Source organism: Rhinolophus hipposideros (assembly GCF_964194185.1).
Source record: "Rhinolophus hipposideros genome assembly, chromosome: 11".
Classification (NCBI taxonomy): domain Eukaryota; kingdom Metazoa; phylum Chordata; class Mammalia; order Chiroptera; family Rhinolophidae; genus Rhinolophus; species Rhinolophus hipposideros.
The window spans coordinates 76,238,429-76,255,145 of NC_138057.1; the positions used below are offsets into that span (position 1 = coordinate 76,238,429).

Consider the following 16,717-nt stretch of genomic DNA (forward strand, 5'->3'; position numbering starts at 1 on the left):
TCTCTCAGGAAGAAAGGTGCCTGAGAAGAGCCTGACAGTTACCCTCAGAAAGGCTGCGGGCCCCTAATAAGCAAGTGTATGTCGGCCTTTGCAGTGTCATGTGTCCGGACCTTCAGACATCTCGGAATGCCTGCTCAGGGAAGACAGGGCCCCCCCGAGAGGCTGTGCCCAGCAGTGGCATTCAGCACCCACTCATTCTCTTAAAAACTTTTTAAATGACAAAAGTAACACATTGTTTGTTGTAAAACTCATTCACACTATGAAAAAAGTCTATAAAGTAAAAGGCGAAAATTCCTTCTTCCTCTCCTACGCCCCAGAGGCCGCCGCTGTTAACAGCTGGTGTGTATCTTTCCAGAGCGCTTCGTCTACATAATGAATATACGTCCACGGGGGTGGAGGGGTCGGTGTGTGTGTGTGTGTGAATGATACTGTGCTTTTTGACCAAAATGGGAACATTTATGTGTATTGTTTTGCACCTCCTTCTTGTTCCGCTTAAAGGGTTATAGAGACTCTGACGCAAACACAGAATTCCTTCACTCTCCCCCGTGGCTCCGTGGCACCCACAGATGTGCGGGTGATTTGTTGGGGGGGGGGGTGCCTGGATGCATGCTGATTTGTTCAGCTGTGGCCTGACTGATAAACATTTAGGTTGTTTCTACTTTCTCCCCCTGACAGATCATGCAGTGGAGAAAGAACATCCTCATTCGTGTGTCTTTACTCGTTTTTCAGAGTATTTTTGAAACACGGAGTGCTAGAAGTGGAATTGCTGGGACAGAGCTCTTTGCGCCTGTTTTCTGATAGTGGCTCTGGAGTGCCCTCAGAGAAGCTGCAGTTACACTTCCAGCAAGAGAGTGTGAGCCTGTTTGTTTTCTCCCTCTCACCAGCACCGGATATTACCAGCCATTTTATCTATGATAAAATGAGAGGGGAGAGATGGCATCTTCTTTTAACACACATTTTTCTACCCACCAATCCTTTGTGCTCTTGGTAGAGGAGCTGCTTTTCTATTTCAAACGTATGCTCCCTGGACTCTCCCGGGCCCGGGGCAGGCAGCCGGGCCTCCCACCCAACTGCTTAGCTGCCCTCTGCCCCTGCTTCTGCTTGCTGAATACGTATCTGTCTTTAATCTCTCTCCCTGGGGCCCGGCGAGCAGGCTGACAGAAATCCATTCCCCAGGCACGCTGGCCTGGGCCTTGGTCAGCATTTTGGGTTCCAAGGAAGCTGTGTGCTTCTTCTAGTTCTTTCCCCTCTTTGAGATGACTCGGTGTTGGCCTCTGTCATCACATCGCCCTGAAAGGGAGTTCTGATTCCATCCCCCAGGCTCTGGGCCACCCCCAGCGCTGCTGAAGGTCAGGGCAGGTGTGGGTGGGAGCTCTCTTCTGTTGTGAGATGCCCCTCAGCTTAAGGAGGGTTCACATGCTAAAGCGGGAGGAAGGCAGCAGCAATGGACCAGCCCATGGAGCCATATTTATTGTGACCATGGATGAGCCGGGGGTGCGACAGCCAGATGACGCGCCTACCCCGGAGGCCCCACGTGTGGAGGTGCTTTGGGAGGGTTGCACAGGTGGGAGGAGTTATCTCTGTGTGGGTTTCCATGTGGGGGCTAAACTGGCCCGGATGCCCCAGGTCAGGAGAGACGGGGACACTTGAATGTCATGGTGACATTATGTCGACTAGTGGTGAATCCCAGACGAGGGCTGGCTCAGGCCTGCCTCTGGAATCTGGGAGGTAAGCGAGCTGCAGGTCTGAGGCCTGGAGATGGGACATGGGCCACCACATCAGGGACCCAGTTACCGGACGACGTGGGCCAGGATTCGTAGCTGGTAGAATTGGTGCACAAGGTGACAGCTGTTAAATGGGACACTCTGTGCCAAAGTGTGGGGCCGAGTCTGTAGGTTGTAGGCCAGGCGGCTCTCTTGTCTTACGAGAGGAAGGGAGAAAGGCAGGGCCCAGCGGCTTTCGCCTGGGAAAGGGTTGGAAGCCCCAAGGAGCTGTGAAATGTGTTCCATCATTGCCCTCTATTCTGTGCCCTGCCCACTGCTCTGAAATAAATTGGGCAAACGTCCCTGAACTGATGTTCTGACATCTGGGGACTTACTTCCTGTCCATCCAGCTGTGTCTGCACAGCCAGGCTGGCCAGCTACCTCACATACTTGCTTCCGTGGCAGGAGGCTCCACGCCCCCGCGATTCTTAAACGTTCTGGGGAGTGATGATGGGGGAGAGAGGAGACTTAGTCATTTCATTTCATCCGTGGGGACAGGGATCTAACGCTGCGGAGGCAGGAGCTCCAGTCCTGCGTGTCCCGGGCTGTACGTTCTCGGTCAAGTCACGTACATCTCTGAGCCTCGGTTTCCATTGTGTCGAAGGGCGGGGAATTACAGAACCCACCTCGTGGGGTTGTTGTGAGCATTTAAAAAGACACGCACGGTGCCTGGCACATGGAAGGCATGCCATAGACGGGAGATGGCAGGAGTGTTATCCAGAGCGAAATGCTGCGAGGAAGACTCCCCACAGTGGGGACCTTGTTGCTCCCGGCTCCACAGAAACTATTGAGAAAATCCATGTATGCAGGAAGGACAGAAAGAGCCCCCTCTGGGCACAGCCAGGTGTCTGTTTAGTGACCCAGCTGGGCATGGAAGGGCTGGCCATGCCTTCTGGGGTAGGGCCGGGTCAGCAGAGGAGGGGCTGGGGAATAGGACACAATCTAATGAGTGGTGGGATGGAATCCATCTAGCTGGCAAAACATGGTCCCTGGAGGCGATGGGGACCAACAACAGCTGGAGTTTAGTCTAGACACTTTTTGAATCCAGACCCAGCCTGTGACCCCTCCTTTTCTGGGAACCTGGGAGCTCCCCCACTTCTCCCACAGCACTAAACTCCAGCAGCAGTGTTCCCACCACCCACTCCCCTCTGAGGCAGAGTTGAGAGGATTGAGGTGGACCCGCCACCCCGAGGGTCAGTCGCAGTTAGCGCTGGAATGGAGAGGGGCTTGTGAGTCTCCTGGCACTCAGACCAGGAGGACCTGTGAGCTCAGGAGTTCTGCGCTGGGGAAAGCAGAAGGAAGCACGATGGGAAAAAGAGAAAGAGAGGCTGCAAGCAAGGGAGGAGGAAAAGGCGAGGGAGGGACGCTGAGAAAGCTACTGCCTCGCCTCTTGAAGGCTTTCCTGGCAGTTTCTGGTTCCTGGCCCTCGTGAGGCCCAGCTGTGTACCCGCTCGTGGACTCCGGGAGGTACTTCGTGTCCTTATGTAACCAGCTTACTAAATGCGCTGGACCCAGTCAGGTGTAAGAAGAAACCAACTTTAGTTTTCCCCATTGTCCTTTCCAGTCTACTCTGTGGGCTAGTTTTAATCCCAGTTGACGCAGAAAACTTAGCAGGCTCCTTTGCCTTTCCTCTGCTAGGCGTGAAGAAGCCCAGTCATTGCCTTCTGTATGGACAGCGGATACGATCTCATGGTCACGTTCTAACAGTCACGTCATCCCAGCCAGTCCAGTGTCGTAATCGGACTTGGCGGCCTGGGGAAGAGGAGGGCACACGGCAGCCTCTTCCGTGGATGGTGCAGTCCTGCTGCCTCCCCACTTGCTGGCCGATGGGTGTGGTCCTTGGGTTTAGAACAGGGGAGAGGGAGAAGTGAGGGGTAAGGGGGTCGTCTTCTGTGGCTGGTTTAGTCGTAATCTAGGCCTTGTATCCACGCTCTGTCTTTCCCCCCCTTTTTGCTGCTGCTGCTTCAGACTTTCCCTTGGGGGCACCTCTGACTCAGCTGCCTGAAACGGGTAATGCTTCTCCATCTGAGTCCTTATGGCTCCTCGCTTGGCTCCTGGGCTGCGGCACTGTGCCCAGCCTCACCCCCACCCAGGCTGCCCTCTGGTTCCTAGGACACTCGTGCCCTTGCCTGCCCTGCTTCCATCAGCGCGCTTGCCGTTGGCTTCCAGGGGGCAGTTCCTCGCTTTGCTCTGCCTGGGGCCCAGAGACTTGGGGCATGAGTCGGGTCGTCGTGCCCGTGCTTGCCTACGCCAGACTCTCCGAATGGGTGGGCCCTTGGAGTCCCTCGCACTTGACTTAGGGGAGGGGGATCCCACTCTCCCGGTGGTGGTGGGGAATAACTAACTCATCCCCCACTCCAGGATGCTTTTTCCGCACTTCTTTCATAGGCTGCAGGTGGGCAATGAGCTCATGCTGTAGGACCAATCTGGGGCCATCCCCCTGCAGGGACAGTCTTACCTGCTAGAATGTGGGATACTTGGCAGTATACTTTGGAGTCTAGACATAACCGAGGCAGAAAGAGTGCCTGTTAAACATTTTGTTACCCTTAAAATGTCCCTCTGCGTTTAATGCAGTTGGCTGGCTCTCTCTTACGGTAACTAAGTCTTTACAAGACTGTAAAACAGATGAGTGGTGGTGTTGGGAGATCAGGGAAGACCCCTTGAGCTTCCAAAGAGCATCTGGATTAAGAGCATTGTAGACGCCCATAAACATTGTTTTCAGTAGTTGGAAGGTTCTTTTTCCATCTTGCTCAAATTGGCAAGATTTGGGGGAGGGGGTCCTGTTCAGTGTCACTCGCTTGGAGAACATCACCGTCTTCCTGCCGTGTTCCTCACACAAGCCCAGCAGGTGACTAAGGTACAGCTCAAACTGGGAGGTGGGGGTTGGCTGACGCAGGTAAGTCCAGGTTTCGCTGACTTCCTTCTGGTCTGCAGGTGCATTCACCATGGAGACCTTAGTAGCAGCAGGACTCCTGTGACCGTGAGTCTTAAAGGTCACTGGCAGGATGCTCAGGGAGGAGGGGGAGTGTGACATGGGGGTCAGACCCAGCGGTGTAGACTGGCTGCGGGTGAGGCTCACTGGGCGCTAACTAAGGCCAGCGCGCTGGAGATTAGCTCTCTTGTTTCCTTATTCTTGCCTTTGATGCTCTTGGTTTGGTAACCTGCCCCTGCCCCTCATTTAGCTCTAAAGAGAGTGGGTTCCACATCTCTGCCCTTCCTCTCCTTCCATATAGCCAGGTTTGGGGGTTGGGTTGGGGATTGGGAGAAACAGCTGGTGTCACAGCCTGCTTTTGTTTAGATGCCAGCTAGTTTAGAAAAAGGGGGACTCCTCCCTGCCCAGCAGGGCTTCCCCCCCTTCCCTCCCCCCCCCCCCCGCCCCGAGCGCTCTGCTTTGGGCTTTGGACCCAAGACCGGTGACCAGAGAGGTTGGATCCTGTTCTCCTTTGCCGTTGACCCTTCTATCCCACACGTTCCCCCCAAGTATGTGGGGAGAGGTGGCTATGGTCTAGGCCAACACTGAAATACTCTTATCGAATAGCACCCAGATTTCACTGTAACCCCCAAAACTTAACTAGAATTTGGGAGAGGGGAGTTGAGAACTCATACTTAGTGCATGTCACCCAGAACCTTCTGGATTAACTAACTGCTCCTGGGGCATTGTTACCAGCAGTCTAACCACGAGCCTCATTTTTCCTCTTTCAGTGAAGTGAGAACAACCTTCCTTCACAGGCTGATATGAGGGTCACATAGGAAAACAAGTCCAATTCCAAGCACATAGTAGGTGTCAGTAAACGTCGAGCTCTCCCTAACTACAATTTTGCTAGAAAAAGCTCTCGTATGGTCATTAAGAAAGGATAAGTGCATTTTAAATTCTGATATATGCATTGCCAAATTCTCTTTAAAACAGTTGAATCAATTTATACTTTCATATAAAGCATATTTTTCTCCATTCCCTTGTCAACATGGAGACTGATGTTTTTCTCATCTAGGCTCCATGTATTGGTTTAGGCTTGATTTAATGCGCCGCCTGGTTATTACTGAGGTTGGCATTTTTCCTTGTTTACTGAGTCCTCTAATGTGATCACGTGCTTCACCAAGTTTCTGTCGCAGTGTTTGTATCTTTCTTCTTAATTCGAGAGAGTTCTTGGTACCATGAATATTAATCTTGTATTTTTCTCTTGTTTAATATTTGCCTTTTAGTCTCAGTCATATTTTGTTTTGTGTTTCAAAGGGCAGAGAGCTTGGGGCTTTCTTTAGTTATGTCCGTTAGTCTTTTCCTTCGTGGTTTTGGGCTTTCCTGTCATGCCTAGAGACACTTCCCGATGCATGGACTTGTTTTACAGGAAGGTGGTTCTGGTGGTTAGTGTGGAAGTGGTGTTGGAAAGAGGGCGACGGAGGAACAGGCCTGGTCTCGTGGGGAGCCTGTTGCAGTAGCTGATGGGAGAGGAGACGAGCATCTGCTCTGAGGCAGACAAGCTGGCTTGTTTGGAGGGAGCGGTTCACCTTGGGGAGGCGGAGGGCGAGGTCCTTATTTTTGACCTGAGCAATTGAGTAGATGTGCCATTTGGTGAAATGGGACCAGACCTGGAGGAAAGGGCTTTAGGTGTTGTCTGCACTGCCTATGAGGTGTTTGCAGGACGTCCAGGACACAGCTGGATGTAAGGAGGTGGTGTTTGAGAGCCATCTTGGCCTGAGCTACAGTCATGGGACTCCTGGGGGCATAAGCGGAAACCAAAGATAGGGAGAGTGTGATTTCACTGATGATGGTGTAAGTCCCTGGTGTTGAATCTCTTCCTGGTTTTACTTCAAGAGGCCCTGATATAGGAGGTCCCAGAAGACATTCTAAAACGATTAACACACAGCATAGGTACATTCAAATAGCACTGATGGCTTTTATTGCAGATTTGTGTCATTACAAGGATAATTTGGGAATATATTAAAAAAAACCCTCCCTTTTATGTACACAAAACATGCTACATGGTACACTGTGTGAGATTGCTGAGGTAACAGGCACGCACCCAGACTTGGACAGTACCACGTGTGTTCCAGCATCTTGCACGCCCCCACCCACATGCCCACCGGAAGGGCCTCACCTTCACTCATCTCTTGCTGCCTGTTTGGCAATGGTCCTGATAGTCCTGAGTCTGACACTTCATGGCGAACAGGACTTGGAAAGTCACCACGCTGTAATGCATCAGCCAAGGGGGCTGGTGGCCCCTGGTTATTCAGTAACTCACAGGATGTAACAAGTTCTCATTCTCGTGGCACCTGCACTCTCCGGGGAAGTGTAGTTTGGGGACAAGATGAGGACTCTAGTTGGCCTGAGAGCGTGGGACCTTTGGTCTGTAGCCATTTGGGGGTCCCAACAACCAGATGATGACATGTCTTCAATTGAATGTCCCCTGGGTAAGGTAGGCTATTATTTCTGTGAAGGTTAAAATGACACGTAGGCTAAAGTGGGAATGGAAAATACAGAACTGCAAATACATTATCTATGTGGCCAGCAGTTAGCTTTTGGGCCTGGCCATCCCTTTCCTGACCAGAAACCTAGAGCCTAGACTGTTTCCTACTCAGAGGCTAAGGAATCTTGCCTAGAAAGAAAGGACGGTGTGACAGCAAAGGTAAGGAGAAGGTAGGTACAGAGTAGAGAAGAGCAGCAAAGGTGTCTGGAAGTACGAGTGGCTAAGGATTGATACACACAGGCATTTACTGAGCGGTGTCGAACGAGTGACTGAGTGAATGGATGGACGGATGGATGGACGGACGGACGGACGGACAGATGGGCGGACGGACAGACAGATGGATGGCTCGATGGATGAGTGGATGGCAAAAGTCCTGAGAATGGGAAAAAGTGTAGAAATGGAGATGGAGGGGGATTTCTGAAATTTGTTTAGGTGCCCAAAGGGGTTCTTAAGCGAGGAAGTCCCTCCCTATGTGAGAGAATAGCATTGTAGACATTCCTGGAAGAATCCAGGCACATGGACGCCAAGGATAATTCTGTGAATCGGAGCTATACACTCTGTGATCTGCTCTTAGACTCAAGTAATGCAACATAATGAAATGCTTGTCTCCTAAAAGCAGTGCTGTTGGTAAGAGCTTCAACGTGTGAGAACAGAATATGTGTGTATTTAGGTATATAAGGCAAACCTTCATGTGTATCTGGATCTATGGCATGTGGCATATACCTAAATGCATATGTATGTGCTGTGCACAGACGTGCACAGGGTCGGCTCATACAGCTGTATGTTAGGAAGGTATTTTGCAGTTGTGTTTTTATCGTAGGGGCTTCATTTATTTAAGCGAGGCTGGTCTGCAGTCCTGGCCTATCTGGAAACATGGCTGTCTGATATGAAGAAAAGTGGTTGGGACAGAGAATACTGTATCCGTTCAGTTCCATTATCTGCCGCAGTGATGTGGGAAATCGAATCCAGTGTCCCAGTCTGCCGGCCCCAAGGTGAACTGGCGGGCAGTTGCTTTTTGTGCTGGGGCCAGCGTGGCTGGGGCAGGCTGCTGGCCAAAGCCACGAGAGGTCAGGAGGGCACTGGCTTAGTGGAAGGTGTTGGGATTGGGCCGGATCATCATGACCACTTTTTTGAGTGAGTAGGAGCCTCCTCGGAACTCAGCCCAGTAGACGCCATCCTGGTAGCGGCTCCGGTAATGGCCCCCGCGGTACCAGACCCCGTTGAGGTTGGAGTGGGCGCAGGCATTATACCACCAGCCTCCTTTTTGGTAGTGGGCACAGTTTCCTGCAGGAGAGAAGGGAGTGAGAAGGTCTCGGGGAGGAGGCTTTAGGTTTTCCCCATATCCGGTTTGCTTGGGGACTTTGGCAGGACCCTCTGTGGGGGGCATTTGCGGCAAGAAGGCTTGAGAGGTGGCCCAGGCCTCAGACCTGCTCAAACCTGTCTATGAGCCCCGGCCTCTGGCTAACGAGCTGTGTGAACTCGGACAAGCCACCGAATTCTCCCTGTGCAATGAGGATAAATATAATGCCCCCCGCACAGGCTGCGGTGGGAGCTGAGTGAGGGCGCCGGTTTCAGCACTCAGCCCAGGGCTTGGTGCTTGGGCAAGTGTGGGGGACTCCACACCACAGGGTTACTAGAAAACAGAAATGACCGAAGGTGGGCAGGGCAGAGGCGAAAGAGTTTTTCTTACAAAATTTTTTAAGAGTTGAAACTATTGGGTCAAGAGTCTTTATAGAATGACAAAGGAAGTGTTTAAGAGGAAATTCTCTATTCCTCCCCAGCCTGTATTCCAGCCAAATATATATTGTTTTATTATTTCTCAAAAGAAAGCTATTTTCATGAACCTTTTGGCACTGTCACATCATGCTGGATTTTGCTGCCAAGGACAAACCGTCCAGAACAGCAGTAAAAGTGTGTGCAAGGGGCAGGCAGCAGGCAGCACGCCGGGGCTCAGCCCTTCCCGGGAAGGTGGGGGACGGGAGCCACTGTTTGCCCGGGCTGCTGTGAGCTAGAAGAGGGGGATCCCAGTCTCCTGATCAGGCCTAGGAAGGGGACCCCCAACCAGGGGAAGGGCTGCCCCAGTCAAGTTTGTGTGGGGGGGGGCCTGATAGGGGCTGGCAGCCTGCTCCGGCCGAGGCCTTGGGATATAGTGAGGAGGGAGCAGGCCGGCCAGGGCAGAAAGCTGAGGAGAGACTCGGCCCAGGTTTTCCCAGAAGGTGTCTCGGGTTCCTCTGGGCCATGACTGGAGGCCACAGGACCAAGTGGCAGTGCTGGAGAGCACAGAGAGCCCTTGGCAGCCACAGCCAGCACCCCACCTGCCAGCAGAGAACCCACCAGGGCCCAGGGGCTCAGCTCCTCACTGTCCATTGACCGCGCTGCTGGACAGGCCTGACGGTGGGGGTCACAGCACAGTCCTCGCCCTGTGCCAGCCCCGTGTCCCCAGTCTCATCAGCTCTAAGGCTCGTCTTCCTGCCCTTCTACCAGTGAGCTGGTAGAGGTCTCTAAATGTCCCCTGGTGCCAAACGGTGTGCTGGAGTGTGGCTGCCATGGGGCCTTGGGGTGAGGCCCTCCCTCCTCTGTACTGGACAGCAGAGCTTGCCTGGAGTGCAGGTAGCGCCTGGGACAGTCCTCAGAGGGGAGGGACTGGCCTTCAGACCAGGACTAGACGGGGAGCTGGGGCAGGAGGGCGCCAGGTTTGTTCCCGAGAACAGACAGCCTTGGCCTGGAGATGGCTTAGCCCCTCAGGGAGAAGCTAGGCCTGGCTGACTTTGCAGCCAGCCAGGGCCTCATCTCAAGGAACTGGGTGTGGGGCCTCAGGAGACAGTAACTGTGGGCTTATAATTTTCTGTTTTCTCCCTTGGTATTTTTTCCCCTCTAATAAAGCCTTCCTAGTAAAGAGCCAGTGTGAGGCATGTGGTCTTGGCCAGAGCACTTCACCTCTCCCACTGGCTTCTCTTCGTTAGCGCCCTTACAGCTGGGCTTTGACAGCGTGTGCTGTTGCAGGAATCAGACAAAGCACATACTCAGGTACATTCTCTCTGACCTTCTCACCTCCTGCAAGTACGCATTGTCCTCAGCTCCAGACGCGGAAACCGAGGCCCAGAGAGCTGAAGCCGCAGGCCCGGGGCGGTGAGGTGGGGGGCAGGGCAGCGTTGCTACCCGGGCGTATGGCCCAGAGCCCATGGGGACATGCAGCCCTGACACCTGGTGCCGCAGGCAGAGGTGCACACGCATGCGAGTACACCCAGACTGGCGCTTGAATGTGTCATTTGTACACCCCTTGCCCTGTCCCTTTTTACAAGTGCCACACTGCCCCAGCTTTGCACAGGGGATCTGTGGGCGGATGTAGAGGAGGGGGCCTTCGCGGGCAGGCAGTGGGCCCTGGGGACCGGGGCTCTGGCTTTGGTTGATGGCTTTGCCCTGCCCTCCACCTGGGTTTGACTCCCCTGGTCCTACCTGTGTAGACATCATGGTCTCTGTCCAGAGTGGTGAACTGCTTGCCGTTGTGCCAGGTGAAGGAGTCACCTGCGTTGCCATGGTAGCGCCCCAGCCGCAGCTTATAATACTCGCTCTCGGGCTCCAGGCGGAAGCTGGCATATTCTGCAAAGACCTTGCGGCCAGACCAGTCCTCCATGGTCACCAGCAGTTTGTAGTTGCCTTGGTTCGTCAGCCAGTAAATGTTCTCCAGGCCCAGCCAGTACTCGCCATCGATGTTCCCAAACCCTTGCTGGGGACGACGTGGGAGAGCGTTAGTGAGGAGCACGCAGCGCTCTCGGCCAGCAGGCCCACCTCGGAGGCTCAGCCGTGAACACAGGCCCCGGTTCAACTCCCCGCTCTCCCTGGCTGTGACCTGATGAGCCACTCGCCTTCCTGAGCCTTGTCATGCATCGTCAAGGCTGTTAGGGAGTGCTTGCTCGTGCTGGGCATTGTGTGAGCACGAGCGGTGCTTGTTGCCCTTCTCACAGTTGTGTTGGGTGGTAAAGGAGAGCCCAGCACATAGTAGGCATGCAACCAGCGCTCCTTGGGCAAGTCCCTTCCCTTCTCTGAGTTTCAGTTCCCTTCCCTGGGCAGGTTGTGTGAGGGTCCCATGTGAACTGGAAAGGACCAGACAGGTGTGAGCTGTGACAAACGTGCCACAGCCATCCGGGCTCCCTCCTAAATCTGAAATCCAGTGGTTTGGTTATTATTGTTTTCACATGTCATTTGGGGAGTCACCAGCTGAGTGGTGGCCACTGAAGAAAGAAAATCCACTGAAAAAGGTAGATTCATTGATAATGTTGACAATAGCTAGTATTTAGCTCACTGACTACTGTACTGGTCTTAGGACTTCACGTAGGTTATTTTATTAATCGTCAAGCCAACTCTAAGCTAGGTGCTGTTATTATCTCCCTAGAATGGGTAAACTGAAGCCCAGAGATGGCTAGGGACACAGAGCGCCTGAGTGAGAGTCAGGATTTGAGCCAAGAACCCAGTCTTACCCTCTGTGCTCTACTGCCTCTGAGAAAGGGAAAACAAAGGAGGAGGAAGGAGTTAGGACGTGAGTATTCAGGAAACTCTCCATTTGGAGGCGGAGGGGAAAGAGGAGAAAGCAAAGACACAGGTTGGCAAGGAGGTGGGTCGGAGGGCAGCCAGGACAGGCAGGGGCCACGGCAGAGCCACGGGCAGGCGCCCTGGCCAAGGAGTTAGTCTCCTTTGCTGAGGCTCTGGGCACTGCCCCACCATTCCCACTGTGTGGCCCTGAGCAAGTGACTGCACTTTTTCATCCATAAACGGGGTCGTTACCAGTGTCTCCGTCCTAGGGTTACTGTGAGATTAAAGGAGGTGCTAAAGGAAGGCCTCAGGAAGCCTGGCCCGTGGTGGGGGCCCAGTGCCCTGAGCTGCTCTGCCGGGCCGGCTGTAGTACCACCTCTTTGTCCAGAGGAGGGGCAGAGCACAGCCGAGCCCTAGCAGCCTCTCTCATTGTGAGGGTGAGCATTCAGTCCCCCGGGAGTTGGGAGCGGAGAGGATGAGCCCTGGAATAAGGACCCACGTATTCTCGCAGTTTCCCACAGCAGGCCCTTGGGAGATTCTCCGGGACCTGGGAGCCTTGGGATTTGCCTCTTCTGGGTCTTCCCCCAGGAAAGCGCCAGCCGGGAGTAACATGCTCCCACGCCCGGGCTGCAGGGAGGGGCCACTGCACACCAGCATTTGTAAATCACCCCCCATCTGTGGGGCTTGGTGATCTGGACAGCCCCTCCCCCCCCACACGCCCTTTGTGGTCTTGTAGCCGTGGCGAGTGGCAGACAGGGAAGGAGCTACTGGTCCTCGCCATCCCTGGTGGGTTTGCAGAAATGGGTGTCAGTGTCCTTGCCTCAGATGGTTACACGGGGCTGCACAGGCCCTAACAGGTCGGTTCCCACCTTCCCTCCGAGTGGCTCTGTCTCTGGTCATTCAGGCCTCGAGGTGGGCAGCTCTTTGTGGGCAGCACAGATAAGCCCGCAGTTCTCACCTTGTATGTCTCCCAGTTCCTGAAGAAGTTGACAGAACCGTCCAGGCGCCTCTGGATGACGGTCCAGCCCCCGGGGTCATGTCTCTGGTCGCACCACACCTGCATGAGACGGTTGGTGTTCTCTGGCTTCACCAGGTAGATGGAGCTGGTATCATGGCCATCCTCCAGGGCCTGCAGGCAGTCTCTCCATGGGCCTGGGACACAGATGGGCACATATCACAGACCTCCCTGTTGCCCATCTCCAGGCCACCGAGTTACATCCACACCCCCAACCCATCCCTGGCTGCACCCTAAGCAGGCACAGCCTCCGACAGGGCTCTAGCTACAGTGAGGGAAAGTACAGTAGTCCCCCTCATCCACAGTTTACATTTTCCGCGGTTTCAATTACCCACGGCAACCACAGTCTAAAAATATTAAATGGAAAATTCCCGAAATAATTCATAAGTTTTCAATTGTGTGTCGTTCTGAGTAGTACGATGAAGTATGCTGTCGCACTGCATCCCTCCTGGGATGTGAATCAGTCCTCTGTTCAGCGTCTCCACGCTGTACACGCTCCTGCCCATTCGTCACCTCGTAGCCTCGCAGTCATCACAGTGCGTATCGCAGTGCTGTGTCATCACCCTTGGTTTACTTAGTGATGGCCCCAAAGCGCAGGAGTAGTGATGCTGGCAATTCAGATATGCCAAAGAGAAGCTGGAAAGTGCTTCCTTTAAGTGAAAAGGGGACAGTTTTTAACTTAAAGAAAGGAAAAAAAATTATATGCTAAGGTTGCTGATATCTACGATAAGAACGAGTGTTCCACCTGTGACATTGTGAAGAAGGAAAAAGCAATTCATGCTGGTTTGCTGAGAGAAAGAGAGCACATTCATTTCACTTTTATTATAGTATATTTGTTATAACTGTTTTATTGTTATTGTTGTTAACCTCTTACTGTGTTTAATTTATAAATTAGACTTTAGTGGTTTCAGGCATCCACTCGGGGTCTTGGAATGTATCCCTCGAGGACAAGGGGGGAACCACTATAATGGAATATAAAGACAAGAGCCGAGGCTGGAGGTCAGGATGCCTGGACTCCAAGCCCACTTTCCCCCTGAATCCCTCATCATGTGATCTGGGCAAGCTTCCTTACCTCAGTTTCCCTAGCTTGTTTGAAGGGAGCTCAACTTTACCTCGTTTAAGGTTGTAAGGATTACTGAGATCATTTGTGTGGAGTTCCGGGAGTGATTTTTCTTTTACCGTTGGTTAAATTGGCAGAAAGAGCTGTGTGCCCGCTAACCCGCAGCAGTATTCATCAGCCTGTGCGGGTCCCGACGCGCTGTCCCAGTCGGGGACGTGGGCTCACTGCTCTTCCTGAGGCTGTGGACTGACACTGACCAGCGGCACTTCAGTGCTGACTCCACACTTGCCTTGTCAGTGACAGTGCTTCGTGACAGTTGCTGCAGTTTTTAGTAAATGAATTTCCATGGAGTCACAGGGGCCCAAGCAGTGCCCCATATGTGGCCATGTAGCCAGCAATTTGAGGACATTTCTAGGATTCAGACACTGGCTTCCAAACATCTTTTGGAAGGACCGAGTTCCCTTTCAGCTCAGTCGGTGTGTTTTGCAAGGGAAGCTCACTGAGGGCCAGATGTGCGGAGATCACACCCTCTGAGGTGGTGGTTTTGTAGTGGAGCCCACGGACTTAAAGGACAGTGTCTAGGACACGCCCTAATCTGCGGCTCTCTTCTGAAACTCAGACCTGATGTGTTCTCTGATTTTCTGTGACTTCACTGAGCTTGGGCAGCCCAATCAGGAGGAATGGGTGTCGGGGAGTCTGAACAGCTGCTGCAGGTCTTTCACCATCCCCATGCCCGTCTCCCCTGGCGGTTTCCTGTGTTTGGATGTTGGTCCCATCAACAAGGAAGTACAAACTCGAGTCACCAAGGTTCAAATAAACTGGGTTCTTCTTCCTTATTCATCTGAGGAAACTTGAGAAGGTTTTCAGGACCTAGCCATGAAACTGCATATTTTAAAACAAATAAAATCGCCATACTTTGCTTCAGCTTCTCTTCAAACTATTCCCCAAACCGAGATGGTTAAGATCAAAAGTGCTAGGAAAATTCCATCTTGTTCTTTAGATTAATTGGTATGTTTATTCAGCAACTGTTTATTGAGTTCCAGCTTTGGCAGGTACTGTGCTGGCAGCGGAAGCCCAGGGCAGGGCGGGGGCTACTCTGATGCCCAGCAGGGGAGGAGCTACCACAGCAGCCTTCTCTTAACTTGAATTCCTGTGGCATCTAGTCCTTTCCCCTGCGTGTGTGTGTGTGGGGGGGGGGGGGGGGGAGGGGTAGGGGAGGGTCGCGCAGGTGGCAGGTGTACTCAGCTTCTCCTGTGTAGACTGAACTTCTCAAATTTCTTCCTGGCTGGTGGTTGGCCCTAATTAGTCCATATGTGACGGTAAAACAGGAGAAGTTTAGGTTTCTTGGTCTTTGTTACACATCTCAAGTGGGCGTTTCCTGAGCCTTCGCCGCTGTGTTTGAGCATATCACCTGGAACCTGCAGGGAGGCAGGGGCTGCCTGGCTCACCTCTCTGTGCAGCTCCGCGAAGACAGGTCGGTGTGGGTGCTCGTCACTGACACCTAGCCCAGGGGGGCTCCGCTCTTCACCCTCCAGGGACGGGCTTTCTCCCATGGACCTGTCCACCAGCCCTCTGTCCCTCCAAGGGGGGGGCAGTACCCCCGCCCCTCCCGGTAGCAGATGTGGCACAAGCAGCTGCTTCCTTCTTTGCCGTGCGCCTCTTCCGTCCTGGGAAGGGGTGCCCAGACCTCCATAAAGAGCATTCAGGACAGAGAAAAAGGTTTTGGTTGTGTTCGGCCCACAGCCCCAGGGACCAAGGCAGAGAATAGGAGTCTGTCCCTGACAGCTGGAGCAGAGCGTGCAGTGGGTGTGGGAGGCCGCCCAGCTCTCTACCGAGTCAGAAGCACAGGAGAGACCGTTTGATGCGAATGCTGGCGCCGGAAGACCCCGCCAAAGCCTGCAGAATAACACCCACTGCACACCGGCAGCCAGACTTCTTACTGTAGCGCTGCCGCAGGGCTCCTGTGGAGTTCTCAGATGGAAGGGCAGCTTTGAAGAAGGCGCCATGTGGGGAGCGGCTTCGGAGGCCACTGGGAGAGGGCAGGTCCGCCTCGTGCCTCCAGCCTGAGCTACTTTTGTGGGTGCCATCAGTGGTTTCAGCTTTTCCTTTGACGTTTCTACAAAGGGCTCTCTTTAAAAGGCAAGTGTTTTAAAATGTTTTGAGGTCACTGGTCCCTTTAAGAACTAGGGGAAGCTCTAGACCCTCTATTCAGAACAATGCACAGACTCACACCATTTTGCTTATAATTGCAGAAGGTAAATGGATCTCCACAGCCCAGGTTATGCAGCCCTAGCTCTAAGAGAGTCCGGACTGGAGTAGTAGTAATGGTAAAATATTCCTACTAGCCAGTGTGCATTGAGCATGCGCCATATCCGATGCCCTATCCGTACATTTACAGATAAGGAAATTGGAGCGTGGGGACATTAGGTGACACCCCTAAGTGGCTAGTGAGGGGCAGATCCAGTACATGAACCAAGGGGGTCTTGGTGGTCCAGAGCTCACACTCTGGAGCTTTCTTCTTTTCCTCCAGCCAGAGTGAACTAGGGTCGGGGGCCCAGGATGACTTATCTCTGTGTCCTTAAGACTATTTTTAATCTTTGCCAGTCAACCAGGTTAAAAAAATACAAATTTAAACTTCTACTTTGCCAAGGTTTTAAACCCTTTAAAAAAATCTTTATTAATGATTTTTCTTCTATGCTTACCTTTTGATGTCCTTTGCCCATTTTTTCAACTATTTTAGTATCTTTCATGATGTAGAAGTTTTCCCTTCCTTTTAATTTTTTTTTTTTTTAAGGCAAACCTGGCAGTTCTTTCTTGTAAGGCTTTTAGGTGCGGCGTGCTTTCTAAAATCATGGAGTAGGTATGAAATAGTGTAGAAGTGTTTCGT

At 52.8% G+C, this 16,717-nt stretch overlaps 2 protein-coding genes across 9 annotated transcripts in view; one reads left to right on the forward strand and one right to left on the reverse strand.

Moving 5' to 3' along the window:
- Nucleotides 1-16,717, forward strand: part of RALGPS1 (Ral GEF with PH domain and SH3 binding motif 1) — a 246,640-nt gene that overhangs the window by 119,896 nt on the left and 110,027 nt on the right. The gene's annotated exons all lie outside the window — the stretch shown is intronic.
- ANGPTL2 (angiopoietin like 2) overlaps nt 6,633-16,717 on the reverse strand; it is a 34,815-nt gene continuing 24,730 nt past the window's right edge. For both annotated transcript variants that reach the window (XM_081067253.1, XM_081067254.1), the window contains exons 3-5: nt 12,714-12,907; nt 10,682-10,952; nt 6,633-8,509 (exon numbers count right to left, since the gene is read on the reverse strand). In XM_081067253.1, coding sequence (XP_080923379.1) covers nt 8,310-8,509; nt 10,682-10,952; nt 12,714-12,907 — 665 coding nt within the window. In that variant the 3' untranslated portion in view covers nt 6,633-8,309. The remainder of the gene's footprint in view (nt 8,510-10,681; nt 10,953-12,713; nt 12,908-16,717) is intronic.